Source organism: Coregonus lavaretus, assembly GCF_964263955.1.
Source record: "Coregonus lavaretus genome assembly, chromosome: 23".
NCBI lineage: Eukaryota > Metazoa > Chordata > Actinopteri > Salmoniformes > Salmonidae > Coregonus > Coregonus lavaretus.
In genome coordinates, this window is record NC_140010.1 from 11512185 (window position 1) to 11524238 (window position 12054).

At 44.8% G+C, this 12054-nt stretch overlaps 1 protein-coding gene across 1 annotated transcript; it reads left to right on the plus strand.

The window, feature by feature from the left end:
* Positions 1-1275: 1275 nt before the first annotated feature.
* Positions 1276-11791, plus strand: LOC311099017 (vang-like protein 2). The gene is made up of 8 exons (XM_084139615.1): positions 1276-1358; positions 5190-5573; positions 5839-5962; positions 6338-6945; positions 7136-7269; positions 8747-8882; positions 9130-9376; positions 9612-11791. The coding sequence occupies exons 2-8, from the start codon at positions 5503-5505 to the stop codon at positions 9870-9872; spliced, it is 1581 nt and encodes a 526-aa protein (XP_083995741.1). The 5' UTR covers positions 1276-1358; positions 5190-5502; the 3' UTR covers positions 9873-11791.
* Positions 11792-12054: the final 263 nt, after the last annotated feature.

The window sequence follows — 12054 nt, forward strand, 5'->3', positions numbered from 1 at the left end:
AAAAATGTGGCAAAGCAATTAACTTTTTGTCCTGAAAGCAAAGTGTTATGTTTGGGGCAAATCCAATACAACACATTACTGAGTTCCACACTTCATATTTTCAAGCATAGTGGTGGCTGCATCATGTGATGGGTATGCTTGTAATCGTTAAGGACTGGGGAGTTCTTTAGGAAAAGAAACAGAATGGAACTAAGCACAGGCAAAATCCTAGAGGAAACGCTAGTTCAGTTTGCTTTCCACCAGACACTGGGAGATGAATTCACCTTTCAACAGGACAATAACCTAAAACACAAGGCCAAATCTACACTGGAGTTGCTTACCAAGACATTGAATGTTCCTAAGTGGCAGAGTTACAGTTTTGACTTAAATCTACTTGAAAATCTATGGCAATACTTGAAAATGGTTGTCTAGCAATGATCAACAACCAATTTGACAGAGCTTGAAGAATTCTGAAAAGAATAATGGGCAAATGTTTCACCATCCAGGTGTGGAATGCTCTTAGAGAGTTACCCAGAAAAACTCACAGCTGTAATCACTTCCAAAGGTAATTCTAACATGTACTGATTCAGGGGGTTGAATACTTATCTAATCAAGATGTATTCATGTTTTACAAATGTTGGAATTTTTCTTCCACTTTGACATTACAGAGTATTCTGTGTAGATCGTTCACAAAAAAAAGACAATTACATCCATTTTAATCTCACTTTGTAACACAAGAAAATGTGGAAAAAGTCAAGGGGTGTGAATATCTGAAGGCACTGTACATTTGATATTGGAGTTTTAGTACTAGTTCTAAGTAGTATATTACATTGGAGGGCCTGAAGTTAGCTACATCATCAGCCTTGAGGTTCCACAAGAAGAAAGGAGTGGAGGAGGGGCAATGAATCCGGGGCGGGCGGCAGGGTGCTACGGTTGAGGAGGAGGAGGGGGGGGAAGAGGAAAGTGAGAAAATACCTGAATGTATATTTTGGGACAGCTAAGTAGTTTTTTGGGGTGGAAAATGTTTTTTTCAGTGTGGATAGGTATAGAGAACAATGTTTGGACATCATTGACCATTGAAGTACAGGGGAAGATAAAATAAATAGGCGCTAGGGTCTCATGTTTCCTAAACAATAAGTCGCTTATCGCTCGAGACCGCAGCTGCAGGGAAGTTTAGAGAGGACCCCTGATCGGGCCTATTGTTATTTTCACCCTGGACACTTATCTACGGTATCTAACCAGATATCGGACGGTTCGAAGAATTGAGTCCTGAGTCCCCAACAATTTGGGAGGAAGTAGCCTACCCTCATTGCGACGGCATGGGATCTAGACTCGGAGAGGATACTTGGGTTCAAGCTTCGTGAGAATTTTCGCTGAAGGTTGGTGTTTATTTCAATGTGCATGATCCATTCATCCAGGGTTTTCCCTTTCGAAAAGAAAAGGGTGAAAATATTCGCCAACGGGAAATGCCAGTCTCGCCCCATTGTTTGCCCTAACCCTCTAAATGGAGGAAACATTCATGCTGATGTTGCATAAAATTGGCGTTTATAACTTATTTTTCGTAGTTGAATCTTCGGTTAACATGTTTTGTTTGCTAGTTTATTGCTCATGTAGTAACAGGTTATTGTTTCATTCAGTCCTTTGTGGTTGTGAGGTTTAATTATTAATGGACCTTCATGTTGGTCCCTGTTACAAACAGGCTGGGCACGAAATGAGGCTGAGGCATGTCCCAATGTTACGAATATAGCTAGCTACAGTGTATCTGATTCAGCTGGTGGCTGAAGTACATGTTTGTAACATTGTTGCAACATCGTAGCAAGGATTGTTCCCATTGTAACAAGATTGTAACATTGGAAAAATGACTGCTGCTATGCATGTTACAAATGTATTCTCCAGTCTAGAGACTAAATGTATGTAGTATGTATGTAGAATACTTCAGCAGCTCAAATGTTGGTGCTTGTTTTAATTTCAGATCAAAGTAAATTACAAAAACTGGGCAGCAGGTAGCCTAGTGGTTAAGATCGTTGGGCCAGTAACCGAAAGGTCGCTGGTTCGAATCCCCGAACCAACTAGGTGATACAATCTGTCTATGTGCCCTTGAGCAATGCATTTAACCCTAATTGCTCCTGTTAAGTCAGAGCTTCTGCTAAATGACTAAAATGTACACAATTACAACGTTTTCATTTCAAAGTTATGTTAGGTTTGAGTTAACTGTTGTGTTAAGCATAATGAAATCAAAATGGTCTTGTAAAATTATCAGAAGCTTATGAAAGTACAACAATTAACCAACTTTGCCACTGCAATCATCCAAAATATATCAACAAAATAACAGCTTGGTACAATATTATTATTTTGCTCATCTTATGCGTACTTTTATCATGTAGTAGTCGGCCACTAGCTTTTGCTTGGACTACTGTAGAGTTCCCAATGCCCAGGCTATTGTCCCAGCTGCCGTGGCTCTCATAATAAACAGGCCAACAAGTCATAGGCCTATAGATGAGGCAAAGTCAATGGTGACAGAGGCAAGACTTGGGACAGTGGTAACCTCTAACCCATGCATGGGCTTGAATATGGCTTATGGGCACATCATAGTTTGTGTTGGCTAGGTGTGTTTGGTAAATTGTCTTGCCCCTCGTGTAATAATTGTAACAAGACTGCACTGTCCAGTCCATAATCTATTGATTTGACCACACCCTATCTTCCACATTGTATTGTACAAACACCTGCTCCACTTCATATCACATGGGCAGATTGGGCACAAGGGTTGAGAGTGCACAGTTGTCTGTTTTTGCCTTCATATTACACTGACATGAAGTAACATACCGCTTTGACACTGATAATTGTTTCTGTTTGGACTTTGCCACTCCCTCAAGCAGTTGGTGAAAGTTTGGATTATGATTTCATTCAGTTGTAAAAAAGGAAAGGGGAAAAAAAGAAACTGTAAATTGTAAAAATGGTTTTGAATGGTCTCTCTGTGTGGGCATGTAGTTAGGGGTATATCACCTCCCCTGCTTATATTTACCAAGCGACATTAAGGGATTAAGTTTTGTGAGAGAGGAAGGAGATGGTGGTGTCATTTGGCAGGCATGTGTGCTGTTATGGTAGTCTAGGTATTGGTGTAGAGTAATGTGAAGAGAGATGTGTAATGTACTCAGAGAAGGCAAGGCATCTGTGATACTCACTGGGAGGCAACGAGACGTGCATCATATTTTATACACTGTCAGGAAAGCCCTGCCGTTGGCTTGTCTGACTGGATCATCATCTCTGAAGAGACTATGGTCTCAATGGGACGACCTGTTAAAATAAAGGTTAAATAAATAAATGGGGGCCTCCCGAGTGGCCAAAGGCACTGCATGAGTTGTCACTACAGACCCGGGTTCGATCCCAGGCGGCGCACAATTGGGGTTTAGCGGGGTGCTTTACTTGGCTCATTGCGCTCTAGTGACTCCTTGTGGCGGGCCGGGCGCCTGCAGGCTGACGGTGTTTCCTCCGAAAACACAGTGCAGCTGGCTTCCGGGTTAAGCGGGCGGGTGTTAAGGAGCGCGGTTTGGCGGGTCATGTTTCGGAGGACGCATGACTCGACCTTCGCCTCTCCCGAGCCCGTTGGGGAGTTGCAGCGATTTTCTACAATCACAGGCAGATGCATCTGACAGCCTTCTATGTTTTAGATTGCTATGGTATGGTTAGCCTCAGAGCTGTGTATTTAGAGAGTTGGGCCAATTCTTTACATTTTTAATATTGTTCTAATTCTAGACATACCATTATTTAAATATTCCCCATGTAATGTTAATGAGGCGATAACATGGCTGCCACATAATGTTGGAGTGTCATGTTAATGCATCAAAATGCAGAAACCTCAATGGCCCAACTCTAATTACATGGTCTCTGGTTAGCCTTTATGACGTGATGATGTGGTTTAGTGAGGTTGGCGTTAGTCGGGTGAGGAGTCACCACCACCGCACAGTTAATTAACTGGGTCACAGGACACACAGGGTTGAATAGGGAAAGGAAACTCTATCTAGGCCTATACATCTCTCCAGCAGACCACACCTTGATGGATCAGGTGTTCATCATATCCCCAGTATCAAGCAGACAGCCTAGTCTGTCCCTGGGGATCAAGTCCAGATCATGGGAATACTAACAGGAAGCTGGGATGAGCATGTGTCTTCTCCCAGCTCCGCACTATGTAGCGTAGCCTACATTGTCTACAATTTCAGGAGTATGCCTATACATTACGCATACATTTTTACGCACATCCTTTGCACAGCACCTCCACAGAGACTGATTTATAGATTGTGTTTATTTTCAGCATGCGATGGGAGCTGAAGTTCAGCATATGCGATGGGGCTCATAGGTTTTTATTGGTGGGTACAAAGGCTAAAATGAATTTATTAGCATAAACAGTGGGGCACTCTACCAAGACGAGGCTTATGTCAACTTGTGCGAGCAGACACACAGACTTTTCTATTTTTTATAGAAGGAGGGAACTTGAGAATAGAATGGCATTTTGGTGGAGTTGTTTAATTTAATGCCCTGCAAGGCTATGACTGACTATCGCCCCACGTGACAAATCGAGCTCTCCAATTAACATTAAGCTCTCCAATTAACATGGTTAGCCCATACAATTAACATAGTGCCCATATCAATTAAGCATGAGACAAGACAGTCACACAAACACTTGTATTTAGGGGGCATTTTCCTCAGGGTATGAGAGGGTGGCGTAAGGTCAGGTTTCCATGGAAACTATCAACCTCAAATCCCCTCCAGCTGAACACCCTCTTTCATCACCATAGCAGCGGAGAGGCCCTGTTACCCAGGGGACCAAGGGAGACCAAGAGGGAATGTGAGATGGGGAAAGAGAGGGAGAGGCCTAAATAAGTTTGGGAAAACACAGTAATCCAATGTGGCCGCCATTGTATCACATCTGTAGGCTTTCCTGGACCTCGTCTCACTGCAGTCTTATGGCCTGTAGAACTACGCTCACGTGATGGCCAACCTTGCCTGAGATCTGAAAGCTTATATTCACTCCTAGAGCTAACATATTTTAGCTCAATTGGCTAACGTCGTGTTGAGTTGCGCAGACAGTCAGGGTCAAATACCAAGAAACAGGTTGGACAGAAACAGGTTGGATTTAAACACCACAGATTAGGGATAGGAGTTAGTTTTTGCCACTTTGTCACTAATTCTACCCCTTCTCTCCTCTATTTCAGGGCCTGTCCACTTCAACACCCCCCTCCTATCTTTTTATCTCTCTCCCTTTCCTCCTGTCTAGTGTATTATTTTCTTCTTCTTCCTCTCCTTTCTCTAGTCAATCGTTTCCCTGATTCCCTCTATCTGGTGGGCTCTTCTCCCTGTCCTCTGGCCTCCAAAATAGATTCCTTCAGGAGTAAGGTTGACCTGCTGAAGCTGCCTCTGGCCCTATCCACCAAGTCCATCTCTGAGCGCAAGAGCCAGCTGGGCGGAGCCAGGGAACGAGGCACGGGGGGAGGAGGGGCCCGCAAACCCTGCCCACCGACCCGAGACATGGACAACGAGTCACAGTACTCGGGCTACTCCTACAAGTCGTCCCACTCCCGCAGCTCTCGCAAGCACAGGTACCAGAAGGGTGGTCACAAATGCCCCCCAAAAACCACATATACACACAAGCATGCACGCACACTTTAAACAATCATTCCACACATTTTAGTTAAACACTAAGATCAAAGGCATGTGTAATATACATCGATCCATTAGTCAATGGGTACATTGATGAGCAACCACACACACGGATCACACATGTACCCACAAGCTTCGGTCACACAAGGACAGGGGCTTAGCACGCTGACATAACTGTGTGGTTGTCCTGTTTCTGTACTCCAGGGATCGGAGGGACAGGCATCGCTCCAAGAGCAGAGACGGCAGTAGCCGTGGAGACAAGTCTGTCACCATCCAGGCCCCTGGGGAGCCACTACTAGACGCAGAGTCCACCCGTGGAGATGACAGGGTCAGACAGAATCACAACCTTCTCCTCTCCAACACTTCTAGATCTCCATATTTTTTTCTCTAAATCTTTATCTCATAATAGGGCCAGAGGTTTTCCTGATCGTGTAGCTCAGTTGGTAGAGCATGGCGTTTGCAATGCCAGGGTTGTGGGTTCGTTTCCCACAGGGGGCCAGTATGAAAAAAAACATGTATGCACTCACTAACTGTAAGTCGCTCTGAATAAGAGCGTCTGCAAAATGTAAAATGTGACCTAACCAGGAAAAACTCAGATCAGGTTATGTGGTCAGAAAAACTCTATCCTTTCATATCTCATTAAAGCCCCCCTCAATCACTCCTCTACGTTTACACCATGTCTTGTCTCTGTCCCTGTCTGCAGGATGACAACTGGGGTGAGACCACCACCGTGGTCACAGGCACATCAGAACACAGCGTGTCCAACGAGGACCTGACGCGCGTCTCCAAGGAGCTGGAGGAATCGTCTCCCCTGGAATGCAAGCGCTTCCTGGGGCCTGTGCTGGGCGGCTGCCTGGGCTTGTTCGCCCTGTTCACCCCCCTGGCCTTCCTGGTCCTCCCCCAGCTGCTGTGGCGCGAGGCCCTGGAGCCCTGCGGCACGCCCTGTGAAGGCCTCTACGTCTCTCTGGCCTTCAAGCTCCTGGTTCTCCTCATCTCCTCCTGGGCGCTGTTCCTGCGCCCGCCGCGCGCCACCCTGCCCCGCTTCTTCATCTTCCGCTGCCTTCTCATGGTGCTGGTGTTCCTGTTTGTGGCGTCCTACTGGCTGTTCTATGGCGTGCGTGTGCTGGAGCCCCGGGAAAGGGACTATAGAGGCATCGTGGAGTATGCGGCATCGCTGGTGGATGCGCTGCTCTTCATCCAGTACCTGGCCCTGGTGCTGCTGGAGGTCAGACACCTGCAGCCTGCCTTCTGCCTCAAGGTGGTGCGCACCACAGATGGGGCTAGCCGCTTCTACAACGTGGGACACCTCAGGTCAGTCTGTGCTGTCTGTGTGTGACTGTGGTGTGTCATAGGATGAGGATGATCATTACTAACACGATGATAAAGATTATGATGATGATGGTCCGTCATGTCATGTTTTTACACAGGGCAAGTATGTGCATTATAGCTGCTTCTGTATGCTCAATGTGATGCTGATATTAATGGTGTCTGTGTGTTCCAGTATCCAGAGGGCAGCAGTGTGGGTGTTGGATCAGTACTACAGGGACTTCCCTGTCTACAACCCTGCTCTGCTCAACCTGCCCAAGTCCATCCTCTCCAAGAAGATGTCTGGATTCAAAGTCTACTCTCTGGACGGTAAATAGCATTGTAGACTACTTACTTTATCTCTCTACCTCATCTCCCCATCCATCCATTCATCCACCAACCAACCAACCCCTACCACCATTCATCCATCCATCCACTGACTGATGTACACTACCAGTCAAAAGTTTGGACACACCTACTCATTCAAAGTTTTTTCTTTATTTTTGCTATTTTCTACATTGTAGAATAATAGTGAAGACATCAAAACTATGAAATAACACATATGGAATCATGTAGTAGGGGTATACAGAAGATAGCCCTATTTGGTAAAAGACCAAGTCCATATTATGGCAAGAACAGCTCAAATAAGCAAAGAGAAACGACAGTCCATCATTACTTTAAGGCATGAAGGTCAGTCAATACGGAACATTTCAAGAACTTTGAAAGTTTCTTTAAGTGCAGTTGCAAAAACCATCAAGCGCTATGATGAAACTGGCTCTCATGAGGACCGCAACAGGAATGGAAGACCCAGAGTTACCTCTGCTGCAGAGGATAAGTTCATTGGAGTTACCAGCCTCAGAAATTGCAGCCAAAATAAATGCTTCACAGAGTTCAAGTCACAGACACATCTCAACATCAACTGTTCAGAGGGGACTGCGTGAAACAGGCCTTCATGGTCGAATTGCTGCAAAGAAACCACAAATAAAGGACACCAATAAGAAGAAGAGACCTGCTTGGGCCAAGAAACACGAGCAATGGACATTAGACCGGTGGTCTGGAGTCCACATTGGAGATTTTTGGTTCCAACCGCCGTGTCTTTGTGAGATGCGGTGTGGGTGAACGGATGATCTCCTCATGTGTAGTTCCCACTGTAAAGCATGGAGGAGGAGGTGTTATGGTGTGGGGGTGCCTTGCTGGTTACACTGTCTGTGATTTATTTAGAATTCAAGGCACACTTAACCAGCATGGCTACCACAGCATTCTGCAGCGATACGCCATCCCATCTGGTTTGCGCTTAGTGGGACTATCATTTGTTTTTCAACATGATAATGACCCAACACACCTCCAGGCTGTGTAAGGGCTATTTTACCAAGAAGGAGAGTGATGGAGTGCTGCATCAGATGACCTGGCCTCCACAATCCCCCGACCTCAACCCAATTGAGATGGTTTGGGATGAGTTGGACCTCAGAGTGAAGGAAAAGCAGCCAACAAGTTCTCAGCAAATGTGGGAACTCCTTCAAGACTGTTGGAAAAGCATTCCAGGTGAAGCTGGTTGAGAGAATGCCAAGAGTGTTCAAAGCTGTCATCAAGGCAAAGGGTGGCTATTTGAAGAATCACAAATATAAAATATATTTTGATTTGTTTAACATGTTTTTGGTTACTACATGATTCCATATGTGTTATTTCATAGTTTTGATGTCTTCACTATTATTCTACAATGTAGAAAATAGTCAAAATAAAGAAAAACCCTTGAATGTGTAGGTGTGTCCAAACTTTTGACTGGTACTGTATATGTCTTGATCCACAGAGAACAGCACCAATAACACCAACAGTCAGTCCCGGGCCATGATTGCTGCTGCAGCCCGCAGGAGAGACAACTCTCACAGCGAGTATTACTATGAGGAGGCCGAGCTGGACCGCAGGTGCCGCAAGCGGAAGGCCAGGTAAGACAGACAACATCCTGTTTCCTTAATATGCTTTTAAGTGATTAGAGGGACAAACCCTGTTAATGTCCCTGTACTGTTCTGTTTGCGCCAGTGAATCTTGTTGTTATGTATGTTGCTAGTGAATGACCAGTCCCTTTAATAGTGTATTTCAGGCACAGTAATGATGACTGATGACACTATCCATTGAGTTCTCCTGTATCATACTGCTTTTGGTTATCATAATGATGATTGTTGTGTTGTCCAGGCTGGTAGTGGCAGTGGAAGAGGCCTTCACCCACATCAAGCGTCTCCAGGATGATGACCCCACAGCATCGTCCCCAAAACACCCCCGTGAGGTGATGGACCCCCGTGAGGCGGCTCAGGCCATCTTCGCCCCCATGGCCCGGGCCATGCAGAAGTACCTGAGGACCACGCGCCAGCAGCCATACCACAGCATGGAGAGCATCCTCACCCACCTGCAGTTCTGCATCACTCACAACATGACCCCCAAGGTGAGAAACAACGTGTCACGTTCACTTGTCTATAATGTATAACCCTCAAAGAGAAGGGATACATTGTTACATCCTGGGTATAATGTTACAACAGCTTTTGGGATAAATGGCATGCATTTGATCAGATCTACAATTCAAATAGTCACTTGTGCTCAAGTACTCATCCTCTCTGTACCCATTCACAGGTCTTCCTCATTAAGGTTGATTTTGAAAGGCTGTATTTTTGTATTTTCAGGCTTTCCTGGAGCGTTACCTCAGCCCGGGCCCTACCTTGCAGTACCAGCGTGAGAACGGCAGGGGGCGCCATTGGACTCTAGTGAGCGAGGAGCCTGTGACCTCTGCCCTGCGTCAGGGTCTGGTCTTCTCCCTGCGCCGCCTTGACTTCTCCCTGGTCGTCACGGTACAGCCTCTCCCCTTCCTGCGTATCGGTGAGGAGTTTATCGACCCCAAGAGCCACAAGTTTGTGATGAGGCTGCAGTCGGAGACGTCTGTGTAAAGGGGGTCAGTGGAGGCCCCTGATCCTACTGGGATACGCAGGGCGCTAGATCATCATGTAATCTCCTATTGAACCATTGTCATGGATGTTAACAGAATGTGATAAAGCTACAATCTTCCATAGACGAAGATGGATGCCTTGACCATGTCTTTATGATACGCTGTACAATTCCCTTGTTTTTCCAAAGGGAGCATAGGCCTACATTTATTCTGATGAATAACAGCATTTTTGCTACTTTGACTGCAACCACTGGAATACATAACTGTGTAGTAGACTCATCACATAAAGATCCCTAGCTGACCGCTAGAGGGTCATGGCTAGAATAGAACCAGCTTTTGTCAAATTAACGTCAAAAGTGGCATTTTAGCTAACCCTAACCCTTTTCTTAATCTAATTATCTTAACCTGCTACGTTAATTATCCTAACCTGCTGTGTAAGTTCTCCTAACCTGCTACGAAAAGTCAAACCTGACGTTAATTTGACAAAAGCTGGATCCCTTCTAGCCATGACCCCGTTAGAGGGGCTGTGTCATTGGCCTCTCTGTTCCATTTCCTGATGTCTTACAAATGGACCAATCAGAGTACAACTCACAAAGGTGGCAGGTAGCCTAGCGGTTAAAAGTGTTGGGCCAGTAACCGAAAGGTTGCTGGTTCGAATCCCCGAGCAGACTAGCTGGAAAATCTGTCGGTGTGCCCTTGGGCAAGGTACTTAACCATAATTGCTCCTTTAAGTCGCTCTGGATAAGAGCATCTGCTACATGACTATAATGTAAGTCAGCTGACTGCAAAGTTGGTATACTGCTTCCACTGCCAGTGTGTTGTTGTGCTTGGAAGTGATGATTAGGAAAGATGAGGCCTGTTTTTATATAGGGTGTGACTTTTTTTTAAATTACTGAATGTATATGTATTGAATTGATAAGGTGTTTCTTGTTGCCTGTAGGCCAACTATCTCAATCTGTTTGGGAAGGAACTACATTCCTGAGCTTGTTGTACCTGAGACTGTGTGTTGTAAGGAGTCACATATTCTGTGTATATGTGGCTCTCATTTCATTTTATGCTTGCCTTTTTACACAAATGTTATCATGATTCTGGTAACATTGAATGAGAAACTGAGTATACATCCCTGCCTTGGGACAGCTTTCTCAGACAGACTGTCCTGAATAACCTGTAATTCAATGAAGCTTTTTTGAATGGACTCCTCTTGTCTTTACCCTGTGTCCACTGTCCTCCATCCATCTTCCTCTGACCAGGGACGTGATTGTATCCTCACTGCAAGTCCTCTGCAGTCGTAGCAAATCACCAGATTGTGCCACATTGTAAAACATTAAAACAAGCACAGTATGATTCCTACATCCAACAGCCTTACCCATGTGTGAACTACGAAATGCTGTCTGGTCATCTCTGGCAAAGAACCACTTCTCTGACCACTAAACCTCTCGGTTCTAACCAAGACGTACCGTAACTGGCAGCCTGGTGTTGACTTGAACTGCTCCAAACTGTTGTCTACCTTCTTTTGGACAACTGAGCCACAATATGACTGCCAGTCATTGTTATTCAAGCAGTTCGAACTGAAATGCCCTTCATTTCTGTGAGAACAACCAATGAAACAAAGTTCAGAACTGGTTGACATAACTGATGAGAACATCTGGATGACAGAATACAAATGATTGTTCCAGTTTTTTATGCATGCTAGAATTTTGGGTTTAAGTACATTTTATATGATGAGCTTGTTTGTTTCTATTTTTTATGATACCTAAGTTATGATAATGCAATTCAACAAAAATTGTACTTTTGGAAAAGAGGACTGCTTGTACACAAATGTGTAGATTTGACTTGTATTGTTTATTTTATTAATAATTGTAGCTTGTATAGTGTGCTAGATGTTTTTGACATTATTAAAACATTTTCCTGTGCACCGGTTCTCTCTGTCACTACTCTTTCTCACACACCGAGTTGTGATTGTGTGAAGCCCTGTCTGTCATTTTCCTAGCCTCATATTACCAGACTGATTACTGCTGAACTCTGTGTAGCGAAACAGAATGTAATTTTGCAAGACTTCCGGATATTGGTTATCATTATCCTGCCCTTTTAGCAAAAATAGTACTGTTAGCCTATTGATGAGAAGATGATTAAAGACGTAATGGAATATGTGCTTCCTGTTTAAAGACCTCAATCTTCAGTAT

Excerpts from the sequence above, each read along its gene's own strand:
- LOC311099017 (XM_084139615.1), top strand. The coding sequence starts at position 5,503 with ATGGACAACGAGTCACAGTACTCGGGCTACTCCTACAAGTCGTCCCAC. Across the intron at positions 6,946-7,135 it reads TACAACGTGGGACACCTCAG|TATCCAGAGGGCAGCAGTGT; the intron begins GTCAGTCTGTGC and ends TGTGTGTTCCAG. Across the intron at positions 9,377-9,611 it reads CTCACAACATGACCCCCAAG|GCTTTCCTGGAGCGTTACCT; the intron begins GTGAGAAACAAC and ends TTGTATTTTCAG.